This window comes from Typopeltis vanoorti, chromosome 19 (assembly GCF_054136105.1).
Source record: "Typopeltis vanoorti isolate ZY-2024b chromosome 19, IOZ_Tvanoo_1.0, whole genome shotgun sequence".
NCBI lineage: Eukaryota > Metazoa > Arthropoda > Arachnida > Uropygi > Thelyphonidae > Typopeltis > Typopeltis vanoorti.
The window spans coordinates 31,300,878-31,315,143 of record NC_143567.1 but is presented as its reverse complement, the minus strand read 5'-3'; the positions used below and the strand labels follow the sequence as shown (position 1 = coordinate 31,315,143).

The 14,266-nt window shown below is 37.7% G+C and overlaps 1 protein-coding gene across 1 annotated transcript in view; it reads right to left on the bottom strand.

Annotated features, from left to right (window-relative positions):
- LOC150095968 (fatty-acid amide hydrolase 2-like) overlaps positions 1-9,321 on the bottom strand; it is a 54,598-nt gene extending 45,277 nt beyond the window's left edge. Inside the window, exon 1 of the mRNA XM_090409138.1 lies at positions 8,798-9,321. Coding sequence (XP_090265264.1) covers positions 8,798-8,989 — 192 coding nt within the window. The 5' untranslated portion in view covers positions 8,990-9,321. The remainder of the gene's footprint in view (positions 1-8,797) is intronic.
- Between the last annotated feature and the right edge of the window lie 4,945 nt (positions 9,322-14,266).

Below are 14,266 nucleotides of genomic sequence, written 5' to 3'. Positions count from 1 at the left end.
ATATAGTGGATACTTTGCATTTTGTGGCAGGTGAGGAAAGAGTTTCGATCACCCTTGGAAGCTAAATGAGGATGTGAATCAAGAAGAACGTAAGATATAAGTTCTTCTAATGGCACAAGCTGCCAGTGGACATTGTGAGTGCATCTTCCATGAATGTTTTCAAAGAGAGATAGAAAGGTATTTAGGCACTACCTATTCTATCTCTCTTTGAAAACATTCACTGAAGCTTCCAAGCCTCTGGCAGCTTATGCCATAAGAAGAACTTACGGTATATCTTACGTTCTTCTTGATTCACATCGTTATTCAGCTTCCAAGGGCGATCGAAACTCTTTGATGACCATATCACTTGCCATGGGCTTTTCCTCATGGTGTTTCTGATTCCTTGGAGGCACCCATATATAAAAATAACAACAATAAAACTAGCCAATAGGTAATATTGATCTTTTCAGTATTATGTTTAAGTACTATATTACTAAATAATTTAGTTACTAATACTCTACTTCAATTCTTGATTGTGAAAATAATTCATAACTCATGATTAATGTCATATTTATATATCTGAAGATAAGCTGAAAAGTCTTTTTTTCTTTATCTTGTATTTTTGACAATGTTGAAGAAACATGTCAGGATATAAAAAGAAAAGATGATTCCTTAATGTCTTTTTCATATTTTTTTTCAACAGGTAGTCTTCCTGTTCAAGTCCATACCATGGAAAAACAGTATTGTGCAATTTTTATGGTCCTAAGATATTGCATCAAATAATACATATTTACTGTAATTCTAGTGGAATTGATTCCCCCACATACAAACTAGCTAAACATTTGGCCAAAGCTCTCTCACACTATACTGGCAATACACCTTCATACATAAAAAACTCAGCCCACTTCAAAGCCAGCATAGAAAACCTTACACTCAAACAACCGACATAATGGTCAGTTTTGATGTCTCCTCCTTATTTACAAATGTCCCACTCAAAGAATCCTTAGAGCTAATCCAAGCTAAATTTTCTCCTGATATCACAGCCCTATTTCAGTTCACAATGAAATCAGGCTATTTCGTTTGACAAGGAAAATTCTACAAACAAATAGAGGGGGACAGCCATGGGTTCTCCACTCTCTTCCCACCCTTGGCCAACTTTTACATGGAGACTTTCGAAGAGAAAGCCTTAAACTCTGCCCCACAAAAACCAACCATTTGGCTTCGCTATGTTGATGATGTGTTTGCTATTTGGCCACATGGCTCCAATGCACTCTTCTCCTTCCTAACACACTTAAACAACCAACACCCCAGAATCAAATTCACCCTGGAAGAGGAAAAAAAACAACTGCCTTCCTTTTTTAGACACACTAGTCATCCACCAGCCTGATGGAACCTTGGTTTTCTCAGTCTATAGAAAACCCACCCATACAGGCAGATCACCAACAATCCCACCACCCCTCCTCACAACAATATGGAGTCATTAAAACACTACACATACACAACAGGGCTAAACTTATCTGTTCAAATGACAATGTCCTAACCACAGAACTAAACCACATTCTCAATGCTTTCTCAGCCAATGGCTATCCCCCCAAAAAATCCAAAAAATATTGAAACCAGTAAACCACAACCCCCCCCCCCTCACAACAAGAATTACTCTAAATCCATCACCATACCCTATATCCGAGGCACCTCGGCAAAAATTACAAAAATCCTAAAAAAACATGACTTAACTTCTTGTTACAGACCATATAAAAAATTGGCATCCCTTATCCGCTCTATTAAAGACCAACCTTCCCCCCCCCCAGCCTACCTGGTGTATAACAGGTCCCTTGCAGCTGTAAGCTGTCCTACTTTGGCCAAACAGGCAGGACAGCCAATATCAGAATCTCAGAACACAAGGACTACATCCGGTTTTACCAATACAGCCACTCTGGTCTTGCTGACCATGCGCTGGATACCTGCCATAGAATACGGTGGAAGAAAGCCATGATAACACACCGTAGTAAATACAAATATGAAAGGCTTTTCATGGAATCAGCTTCAGCCCTAAGAAACAACCGCAAACCTCAACAAATTTGGCTTCATGAGACTGCCTCAAATTTGGGAAACCTAGATCAGAAGACCTTCAGCCCAATCGCCCAAGAATACCAACATTGACCGCTAGGGGGCACCATCAGGACTTTAGGAGAAATAATAGCTTCCTGCTTCTTCCTCACTTACTGTTTGTTGTGCCTGCATGCACGTGTCTTGTTCTTAAGTTTCTTGAAAATGGAAACGTGACGTTGCCGAAATATTGAAGTATAAAAAAAAAAAAAAAAAAAAAATCAGCTAACGCCTTTTTATTCCCGTATACGGCGAGTAGGCGAAGCCATTTAGCCCTATCTAACTTTTGGAGACTGAGTGGGCAATTCAATCTCCACTGGTACCAATCAGAGATAGATGGCCCAAGGCTATCACTAATTAAGCAGTACACAGTGAAGAGAGACGGCTCAAATGTGCCGCCATCTCGTGGTCCCTAACCCTAACACAATATATTTAATGTCTGAAATAATGTGGGTTCTAAGGTCGATTTTCTTGAGTTTACGGGATGAAAAACCCGAGTTTCTGGGAGGAAAAACCCGCTTGCCCATGCCAGAGATCGACTAACTCGGGAACCGGTCGAAAAAAGGCTTAGAAAAATTTCCTCTAGTCGCCAACTAGACTCGAAACCAAGTCTTCCTTCGTGCGGCCAAGCGCCGTGGTGCGCAAACGCCACATCCACTGAGCTACACAGGCTTCTGAAGTATATTAAAATTTATTTTAATGTATATCCTAGTTGACATTGTAATTTCCTTAAATCACTTAGTAAAAAAATAAAAAACATTTACTGGCAAATGTCTATACAAGAAGAGAACTATTTATCATACTGGACAATAGTGTATGAGAAGTTCCAATACAGACAGAACAATATCACTGTTGTTATTATGTGCACAACATTGATATTGTGCATATCACTGATCATAAAAAAAAATCAAGAGTACTGCTAATAATCTTCACATTTTGTAATGGGACCATTTCTATTATTCCCCCCCCCACATACACACAGAGCTGATCTTCAACAAAAGTCTGGTTCCTTCATCATTTTTCCTACAATCTTGATCTAGATCCATGAAATTTTCATATATGTTGGCCAACTAAAGGAGGATCTTGCTAGCCAAGACAAGGTAAAATCAGACATTCTATTTGTCACATTTTATGATATAGACATTAAAAAAAAATTATAAAATAATAGCACAAACATCTTAATAATTTTGAGGTTATGTTTAAAATTAGTTAAAGGACTGCCCCTTCATTTGTATAGTTCAAAAATAATTTAAGGACTCCTCTTTCATTTTTATATTCAGATTTCATTTGTACGTGTCAAATAAAAGTTGCCAAGGATTTTTTCTATTTACCTATACAATTCTACAATTTACCTATACATTTTGTTTTACAGCAGATTCACACTGCTGTAAAACAAAATTTTATTCTAAACTCCCAACATGATATCTGATGCTATTCGCAAATGGAATATGATATCTAATGCTATTCAGCAAAGTTCTGATGAAGAATACTTGCCTCCAAGTGTGAAAGGACTACTGTTCAGCATAGGAAGAACCTGATCTAGTACATTAAATTCTTATAACAACAATGCTTCAGTTATTGCTATACTGCAATCTAATGATAAGATTGGGAGACTCTGCAGCTCAGTTGGTTTCAACTGAGCAATTTGGAAAGGCCTGGGTTCGAATCCTGTCTACGATGTGAGAAACCTTTATTAGGGCTTATAAAAGGTGAGTTAGCCAGTCTCATGTGGAGGTGGAGGTTTTTACTTCATGGAACCTTGGGTTTTTCATCCTTCAAAACAGGCAGAATGGCCTTGTGAACACACATCTGTAGACATAGGATACTAACTGCAAGATGGAAGAGATTAAAGCCTCACCATCTTATCTTTCTCCTGCACATTATGGATCTTCTGGATGGGGATGACACTTGACAGGGCAGAAATGCTATGGTTAGAATAGAGCTTGGTAGTACTTCTCAAAGAACTAAAAAGTTATCAGCAGGCTACTCATGAAACCAGATTATACAGATTTGCTTGAGGATGTTTTCCTGAATACTAGTTGGTGGTGCAGTAATTCAATGACTGTAATCCAAGTATTTAGTCCTGAAAAATAAGTGTTAAAAGTCTAAAGGATAGATGAGATATCTTTCTACAACCAATGTTTGTAAGAATTTCTCCGCAAAAATTTCCAACACAAACACCTTCAACTACTGACCTGACTGGCCAAGTGGATAACATGTCCACTCCCAACCAAAGTCTGTTGATTGCAAGTGAATACGCTATCAATATTTCCCTAAGTATGAGAGGTACTGTGATCTGTAGAGACCACAGTACCTATATCATTAAAATCCAAACATTTAGTATTTAGGATCATTACAAAAATTTGTTATGCCATCTCCTTCAAATCCTAAGATTTGAAGGAGATAAATTAACCGTGGAAAGGGTACAGAGACGGATGACAAAGATGGTTTCAGGACTGTACAATTTTGGTCATGAGGATCGGCTGAAGGAATGTGGACTGCAGAGTTTGGTGGAGAGAAGAAGGAGAGGTGATATGATTGAGACTTTTAAACTGTTGGGAAGTGGTTACAGGGTTGACACTGGGGAATTCTTTTGCTTGGTTGAACAGTGGGAGGGAGTGATGACAAGAGGCCATCCCTGGAAGTTACAAAAGGAAACTGAGCAAGAGGGTGAGGAGTGGTTTCTTTGCATGGAGGGTGGTTGAACCATGGAATGCATTGCCTGATGGAGTGGTGAGAGCGAGAATGGTCAATGAGTTTAAGGAGTGGTATGATACTTTGTGTTTCTTAGGGGGAGGGCCTCTCCTCGATGAATCTTGACAGACTTTATGTTCTTAGGAAGGACCTCCCATGATGAGTCTTTTGACTCCATGGAGGCCTGAATAATAATAATAATAATCTCAATTTGGATTGAAATTAAGCAAAACAATTCAAGATGATGCAAAATTATAAGACACACACACACATCCTTGATGAGAATCCTTGTCCCATGAAGGTCTCCAATAATAATATTATTGCAGATTAAACTGGAATGGACTGTTTAAGAATTACTGAAGGAATAACTAAGATCATGAGATGTCAGAGGCTCATTTATTCATGGCAGTCTATGCATGATGGAGGTTCAACCTATAATACATTATGTTGTAGAAAATTTTTCCATTGGAAAGGAAAGTAATTATGCATAATGAGAAATTATATTCTTGCTTTCATCCTCATTTTACCTTAACAAAACTTTGCATGTGAAGTATCTTTTTGATTAGGCCACTTATATACATACATAGCATCAGTTACTTCACATCAAGCTGACTTTCATATCCCATAACATATATAACACTCCCTTCTCATGCATGTATAATGAATGCCTAGCATTATGGTGAGAGTCATATTACACAGAACAGTTCTGACCCTTACTGAGGTCTCATTATTAGGAGCTAGACTCAGGAAAATATTGAAAGTAAATTCAGTGGCAGAAGTCATGTGTTATTATTATTATTATTATCATACAGGTGTCGGCATGGTATCAGAAGACATCACGGGAGATCCTATATTGACACATTAGCCATTATTCACACAATATTTATCATACTTCTCCTTAAACTCATCAACAGACAAAGTGCTCACAATTCTTCCCATTCGTGAAAATATATAATAACTATACGCAGGTATATAGTAACATAAAAGTGAAATAATATTATATAGATTTGGGTAATGATCTATAAAACTCTTTAATCTAGTGCCAAAGTCTAGTAAAAACATAACAAATTATTCATCAAATAAATTTTTATTTGTTCCTCAATATGGTTCTTTTTTTTTTTTTTAGATACAGATACAACAAACAAAAGCATAGCAAGGCTGGTTCAATGAGAATGATAGGCAGTAGATCCTTTCCATCACCCAATGTGAGACCACCATCCTGTTTACTAGAGGCCCGAAACAATGGATGTCATGTTGGTCAACTGGATTCAGAATTGGCTGTCTGATAGGTATCAGAGAGTTGTGCATGGTGGGGCAGTTTCAAGGAAACAGAGGGTTACAAGTGGGGTACCACAAGGCTCAGTACTGGGACCTATATTGTTTAACCTTTATATCAATGACATTGTCAGTGGATTGCAAGGGGATATTCAGTTGTTTGCGGATGATGCGAAGCTGGGAAGGATTATATGTAATAGTGCAGATTTGAATAAGCTAGATAGATGGGCAAATGAATGGGGGTGTCGGTTTGATGCAGCAAAATGTAAGGTATTGAGGTTTGGGAAACATCGATGGGACACTGCATACTCTATGGGAGGAGTTATACTGGAGGAAGTAGGGGAGACAAGAGATCTGGGGTTGATGATTGGTAGAAACCCGAAATTTAGGAGACATATTGCAAAGGTGGTGAAGGTAACACAGAGGATTGCTGCAATAAAGAGAAGGACACTGACCTGCAGAGATAAAACAGTTATCATTCCATTGTATAAGCACCTATCAGACCACACTTTGACTATTGTTCTCAAATTTGGTCCCCAAGATTTAAAGGGGATAAATTAACTGTGGAAAGGGTACAAAGGCAGATAACAAAGATGGTTTCAGGACTGTACAATGATAGTTATGAGGATTGGCTGAGGGAATGTGGACTGCAGAGTTTGGTGGATAGAAGAAGGAGAGGTGATATGATTGAGACTTTTAAACTGTTGAGGTGGTTACAGGGTTGACACTGCGGAGTTCTTTCGCTTGGTTGAATAGCAGGAAGGAGTGATGACAAGAGGCCATCCCTGGAAGTTACGAAAGGAAACTATGAGCAAGAGGGTGAGGAGTGGTTTCTTTGCATGGAGGGTGGTTGAACCATGGAATGCATTGCTTGATGGAGTGGTGTGAGCGAGAATGGTCAATGAGTTTAAGGAGTGGTACGATAGACTTTGTGCTTCTTAGGGGGGACCTCCCCTCAATGAGTCTTTTGACTCCATGGAGGCCTGAATAATAATAATAATAATAACAAATTTCCAAAAAAAAATTTTTTTTTCTATTCATCTCCCCCCCCCCACATCTCAGGGATGGAATATAATGCTTTAGAATTAAGTGCAGACTGAATTTTGAACTCTTTATAGGTTATTATTTTTGACTGATAAAAATTATGCATTGTATCTTCTCAAAACTTACGTTCAGGTTGAAAAATCCACATCAATCCTTGCCAACTCTAATAATCCAATACAGACTGAAATTTCTGGCTTCCCTCCCTCTCACAGAGTCCTGCCTACAAAGGGTTGCAAATCTTCAGTACACTGATATCATGGGTTCAATAATCCAAAAACTCTGCTCTAGAAACAAGCAAACATTAAACTGTTCAAGCCTCAGCTCTCACACAAGAAATACAATTCCTCTACCATCTCAACACATTCAAAAATATCCGTCCATGCCCATAAGATCTGAATATATAGCCTGCTGGCTGGAGAGTGTAATGCTATCTACTCAGCCAACCAGGCTGGCAATCAAATTAAACTCACAGTTTCTCTACCAGTTTTCAAGAACTATCCAATAAGTATTTAAAGATCAAATGTTTGGAAGCATCTAGAATCTTCTTTTTGAAAGTAAATTCCAGATAAACATTCTAAGTCACAATGTATTTGTGCAGCATAATTTTCTATCAATCTGACTACCACCTGATATTTATAGAAAGTGTTTTGAATATCCATTTAGAAAAGAAAAAACAACAACAAAAAAGCATGCTCCTGAAAATCAGATATTTCCTTCCAATAATAATAATAATAAAATCATTCGAGTTACCGCTCGTACATTTTGAAAGTTACTGACATCTCATTTATTATTAGGGAGACTTACTCTTCAAGTCGCTTGATCTGCAAGCCATATTAGGCGAATCTGGCATGAATGCCAAATACTGCCCAAAACACTAAGGTGACAATACAAAGGTATGCAATGCAATGTAAAGGGACTACTAAACTCACATCACCATAATGTCTTGCCGTACTTACTTTCACGATGCTCTCTAAAGTTAGACCGAATGAACAAATTCAAATCTTTTGTCAATTTGTGAAGGTCTGACAAAAGTCTCTGTGTTCATTAGTTGGCTCAATACTGCACTAATCATCTCCCGTTTCTGCATCACCTAACCAACATTCTTTAAGCCAGCAGGCTGACACAAGAATTACTACTGAAAGTAGTGACATTTAATTTGCTTATTTTCGCAATAATTAGGTGTGTTGTTTTTTAAATGCTTCAGTTTGACGTCGGAAAACGATTCCAATAAACAAAGTCAGATACGTATGTGATAATAATCGAAAACATGAAATTATGAGACGCTAGAGTTACAAAAATAAGTTGCGACGCTAAAATACACAGAATTGATTTTAAAATGTTTTATTCAGTTGTATGAATTTACTTGCACACCATACGTTTTTAGATTTCATCAGCTGTCCAAAGATACATACAGTGGGCGCTAAACACATATGAAAATTTTTAAGAATGTTTTATGTATTCAACACCTAACTGCACTTATATCTGAATGATTACTGTTACTCAGAAAAACTATACAACAAACTGACCCGATAACCTAGATTACATAACGCGCTTTCTCCAAAAGAAGAAGAGAAAAAAAACTTGGTGAGAGGAAAACTTTTGGATTGATTGGATATATACACAATGTGTAAGAAATATAACAGCAATATAAGATAACAAATACAACAGTAATATTAATTGTTAATGTACAGAAACTTACCTCACCACTCCTAACTTTACTTGCTAGGGATGTAGCACTTTCTAATAAATAGGAACTTTTGACAGGCGGAAGTTTTTGTTTTTTACCACTATAATAAAATCCAAATATTAAATCACTGCCAATATCGACAATTCGTCGAACGACAGTAAATATCTGTATCAAGAAAAATATACCGATATCTACCAATGACATTTTTGGTTTACTTTTTTAAAACTTTTGAATACAGTTCAGAAGTATTTATTCAATATTCCTATACTTCCATTCAACGACTTCACGATGTGCTAGGCCGAGTAGCAATTTACGAACACCTTCTCTCTGTCATATCATCACCAGCTGTTCAAACAAAAGCAAGTATCAAGCTGTCACATCACGTTAACTAATGTTCGGTATCTTTTATAGCAGTTTGGGCAGATATCAGTATTACTCATGATGACGTATAAATGATACTGATAATATAAAACATTTACTGTATAAAGTCCAAAGCAGAAGAAAAAACTTCATAATCCCTGCTGCCAAGCGCATGAGCATCATCCACAACAAAGATAACATAGACAGCAACCAACGATTGACGCAAAGCCATGCTCCTCGAAGTACTTCATCAGGATTGCTTGCTGCGCCACCAGGTGGGAGGTGAATAACCTAAACAACTGACCAACAACTTTTCTTTTTACTTTTGCTTTTCATTTAAAGATATATCAGCAGAGCGAAGGCAATTTAAAAATTACATAACTGGATAAAGATTACGATGTATTCAGAAAAAGAAAGAAGATAGAACAAATGAGCTACATTATACGATTTGAAAATAACTAAAATGCCACCTAAAAATAAAGTTATCTTTAAAATGAAATAATAAGGAAATATTAATTCATTTTTATTCTACAGAGAATACTGAGCATGCTAAAAAGCAGTAATTTCAGAAAATAAACAGTTTGAGAATCAAACAGTCATTTCATCCTTATGGAAGACTTTCTGTTCGGACATCAAATGAAAGGTTTAAAAGATTGAGATTACAATATCAGTTGCTAGATATTTTTAGCCGAAATTGTTGGCCAACATAAGGGCAACGTTCTGGTTGCTCACGTAATGCATTTTCCCAACTGTCAAATTAAGAAGATAGTAATGTAAAAAATAAATAAATAAATAAACAAATAAATAAAATAAAATATATACATAAGTATAAAGTTGAATTTCATGTTTAGTCAACATTGTCTGGTATGTCATATATAGTGAGATCAGTTTGATTATGTTCAGTCAGTGGCTACTATGATATGCATTATTTAATAAGCGAACTGGGAGGGCGAAAAGCAGTATACCGTCTTGGACAACGACTGAACTTTCACACACTGTAGATCAATTTCATTTAATTGTATTGTATTAGAAACCTTTATGATGCTTAAAACTGTTCTGAATATATACTTATTCTACTTAGCTAAGTTTGGAATTTAAATCGGATAACCAGCTCACTAAAGTCTTAAATTTTATGAAAAGATAAAGTATGCTCATACTGGTTATGTTTAGTAGGATGAATAATTCTTCATCATCTTCGATTATCATTATTATTAGTAGTAGGAGGAGGAGGATCAGTGGCGCACCCAGAGGGGGGGCCAAGGGGCTCTCTCCCTCCCCAAAGAAAAAAAAAACACTAGAAATATTTATTTAAGTTAAGGGATATTACATCCCATATTGTTTCTTAGCCGAATAAGAAACTCAAAGAGGTTCATGCCGAATATAGAAACTATATAAAGTTCGGCGATTCCAAGCGTAAGCAAATACCTGGATAGTGCAGCAACTGACCCTTATGGTAGTGCACGCTGAGGTAACGTATAGCAAAGGTGGAACAAGGTCCGATCACTATTCTTGATATTTACCTGTAATATGAACTTAGCTCCTAGGAGCTGTATTACTGTTTTACATTATGAGAGAAGGTCACTACCCAGACCGGTTTCAACCTTTATTGAGGTCTCATCAGTGAGTAGGTAGACCTAGTTAATAACCTAACCTAACTGCAAGTTATTTTAATCATCCACTTTCTCTTAAGAATAAGACAGATTTTTCAATAACGTAATCGATAACCAGATAATAAACCATCTGTCATAATCTCATCAATAAAAGTACTTTCTAATATTCAACATATATGGGAAAGGAAATGGCTGCACACAACTGACACATATATTTAAAGTGCGTGAAAATTATAAATCTTTGGTACTTCATACTTTTTTTGAATTTAATAACTTTAATAATTATTTTTCTATTCTTTCAGCTCAAAAATTGCACGACATTCGTGACACCTATTATTGACAGGTATATCTTAAATTAAATATTATTCCCGTATTTTTTACGAATGATGCTGCTTTTGGCTTTTGATGAGAACGGACGTATTATTTTAGACTGAGCCTGATACATTGCATACAAGGTTTCAAAAGTCTACGGGACTTTTGCTGGCAGGCCCCTAGCCCTGCGGGATTGCATATTGCTAGTAGTGCATCTAGGTCTACAGGATACTTTGCTGACAGACCCCTAGTCCTGCGGGATTATTTATACTGCTATCAAACAATTTCTGCTAGCAGGAAATCGCCACTTTGATATGGAAAACATCAAAGAGCAGATCCAGATCCTTAATAAGGAGCAGCCCCCAGAGGTACTGAAACTCATAATAGGAAAACTTGAATCTGACTGGCCGGGTTTTATAAAACAGTACATTCACTCTAATGATCAGGATGGAGAGGAGGAGGAGAATGAGATATCACAAGAAGACCTCATTACTGCTGTCACCAAAATCCCCCTGTCAAATCAACTCTCAGGGAGAGTTGATTTGACAGGGGGATTTTGGTGACATTCTAACAAAAGACGAAGAACTACAGAGGACCAGATGGATGAAGACTCACAAACACCAGACGTCCCAAGGAACACCGAAAAGGTTCCACCTTTAATACTAAGAAACAAGGATAAATGGGCTACTGTCATATCAGCCCTTAGGGAACATAAAATCTCATATTCCTGGTCTAAAAATCAAGATGAAGGAGTCAAAATCCAGCCAGCCTCAGTCACTGAATACAGACAATTGACAAAACTAATAGATAACAAAAGTCTTCCTTATCACACTTTTGCTTTACCCAGTGAAAAGAATCTCAAAGTAGTACTTCGTGGGGTAACCGAAGGTGTCACCTCTTAAGAAATCACTGCTGACCTTATGAGTCAGGGTCTAACACCAGTAAAAGTGAGCAGGGTGCTCAGGTCAGATGAACAGCCAATGCCACTGGTGCTCACAGAAATTGACAAGGCACAGAAAGAGATATACGAACTGACTGCGATCTGTGGCTTCAGAATTTCTCCTGAGCCACTAAGGAAAAAGTCGTCAGCTGGGCAGTGCCATAGGTCCAAAGGTTTGGCTATGGCAAAAACTTTGTAAGGCAAATTACGATGCTCAAGACAGCCGTGCAGGTCGCACGTTGGTCCAAATTATCTCCAGCTTGACAACTCAGGAAAGAAAACAAATGCCCAAAACTTATGCAGAGGCAGCATGAACAAAGACTGCTCCATCTCATGATCAAATAAGCTCAAATCTAACATCAGTATTAACCGCCTCACTAGCTACCATGTCACAAGAATTCAGCATGACAAATCCTTCGCCATCCTCCACGAAAAGATTCCTACAAGGTACTCACTCAATTTTGACAGCCCTCAATAATGAATAAAAGAAAATTCCATCCCAACTCTCTCATGATCACTGCATGGAACGCCAATGGACTGAGTAACAAAATCCTAGAACTGCAAGAGTTCACTCACAGACACAATCCTGACATAATATTAGTAAATGAAACACATCTCAGGCCAGCTACTAACCCCAAGTTACAGAACTATATTATGCACAAAACAGACAGACAGACTCACCAGCAATGGAGGAGGAACAGCCATATACATTAAAAATTACCTAAGCCACAATGTTCTGACCAATCCACAAACTAAGAACCTATAGATAACAGGCATTGAAGTTCATACTAACAATGCTGGCAGTGTCAAAATCTATGCTGTATATAATCCACCCAGCATTTCATTACTGGTATCTGACTTGGACACCATTCTCGGCTTCACGGACTCCATCATCATGTCTGGTGACTTTAATGCCAAACATACAGCCTAGTATAGCTCCACAATCAACAAAAAAGGTTGAACTCTAAACCATTACTCAATACAAAATTCTATTGTTGTAGTCGGACCAACAGAGCCCACCCATCACAGCTCAGCTGGAAGCTCAGATGTACTTGACATAGTCATCCTCAAAAACATCAGATACCAATATCAACTGGAAACATTAAATGAACTTTCGTCCGATCACAACCCTATTCTCTTTCAACTTGGTACACAAGAGCAATTCTCCCCTCCCCACTCTTTCATATCTTGGGACAAGTTCTCCAGAATTCTCGCTGACCACTTGGTCCAGTCCCTGCTATTCACACTAAAGAGGAGATAGACTTTGCTGTAAACAACCTTACCAGTCATATCAAAAAAGCAATAAACTTAGTTACCCAAACTATAGTCTTTTACCCTAGTGGTTGGATCCCCGAGGAAATCATGGATTTAATCAGACTGAAAAACAAAACCAGAAAGAGGTACCATAACACAAGAGCCCCGCAAGATAAAACAAATCTGAATAAATTAAACAACAGACAAGTCCGTGAAGCTCTCCAAAAACATCGAAACCAAGACTGGGAATCCAAGCTAACGAAACTAATCCCAGAGGACAACTCCATTTGGAAGTTCCTGAGAACGTTCCGCACTAAAAGGCAACTTTTACTCCCAATTCAGACCAAGAAAGGAATAGCTCATAATATTGACAAGGAAAAGGCAGAGGCTCTGGTAGACAGCTTGGAAACTCAATGCAACCCCTCTTATGAAATTTAAACATCCATCTTATCTACAAGATTCACAGCAGAGTCAGAAAGGCCATAACACAACAAAAGGATGACCTAGAACCTGTCACACTCACTTCTCCAACAGAAATTATAAATATCATAACCCACCTAAACAACAATAAGGCTCCAGGTTCATATGGAATCACAAACAAAATAATCAAACTACTCCCCAGAAAAGCCATTGTATATCTAGTCAACATAATAAATGCCATCCCCCAGACTCAAGTACTTTCCCTTAACATGGAAGATAGCGGATATTACCCAATTAAAAAGATTGGAAAAAACTTCCAGTACCCTGAAAGCTACAGACCTATCAGTCTTCTGTCCAGCCTTTAAAAGATCGCAGAAAAAGTAATCCTTACGAGGCTTCAATCAGAAACGGATAAACTAGATATAATTCCTAATGAGCAGTTTGGATTTAGAAAAAAACCACACCACCATTCAACAGATCCACAGGCTGATCGAATTCATCTCCGAAGGCTTCATCCGGAACCTCCACACAGCTGCGGTCTTTATTGATGCTGCGAAGACTTTTGATAAGGTGTGGTATCAGGGT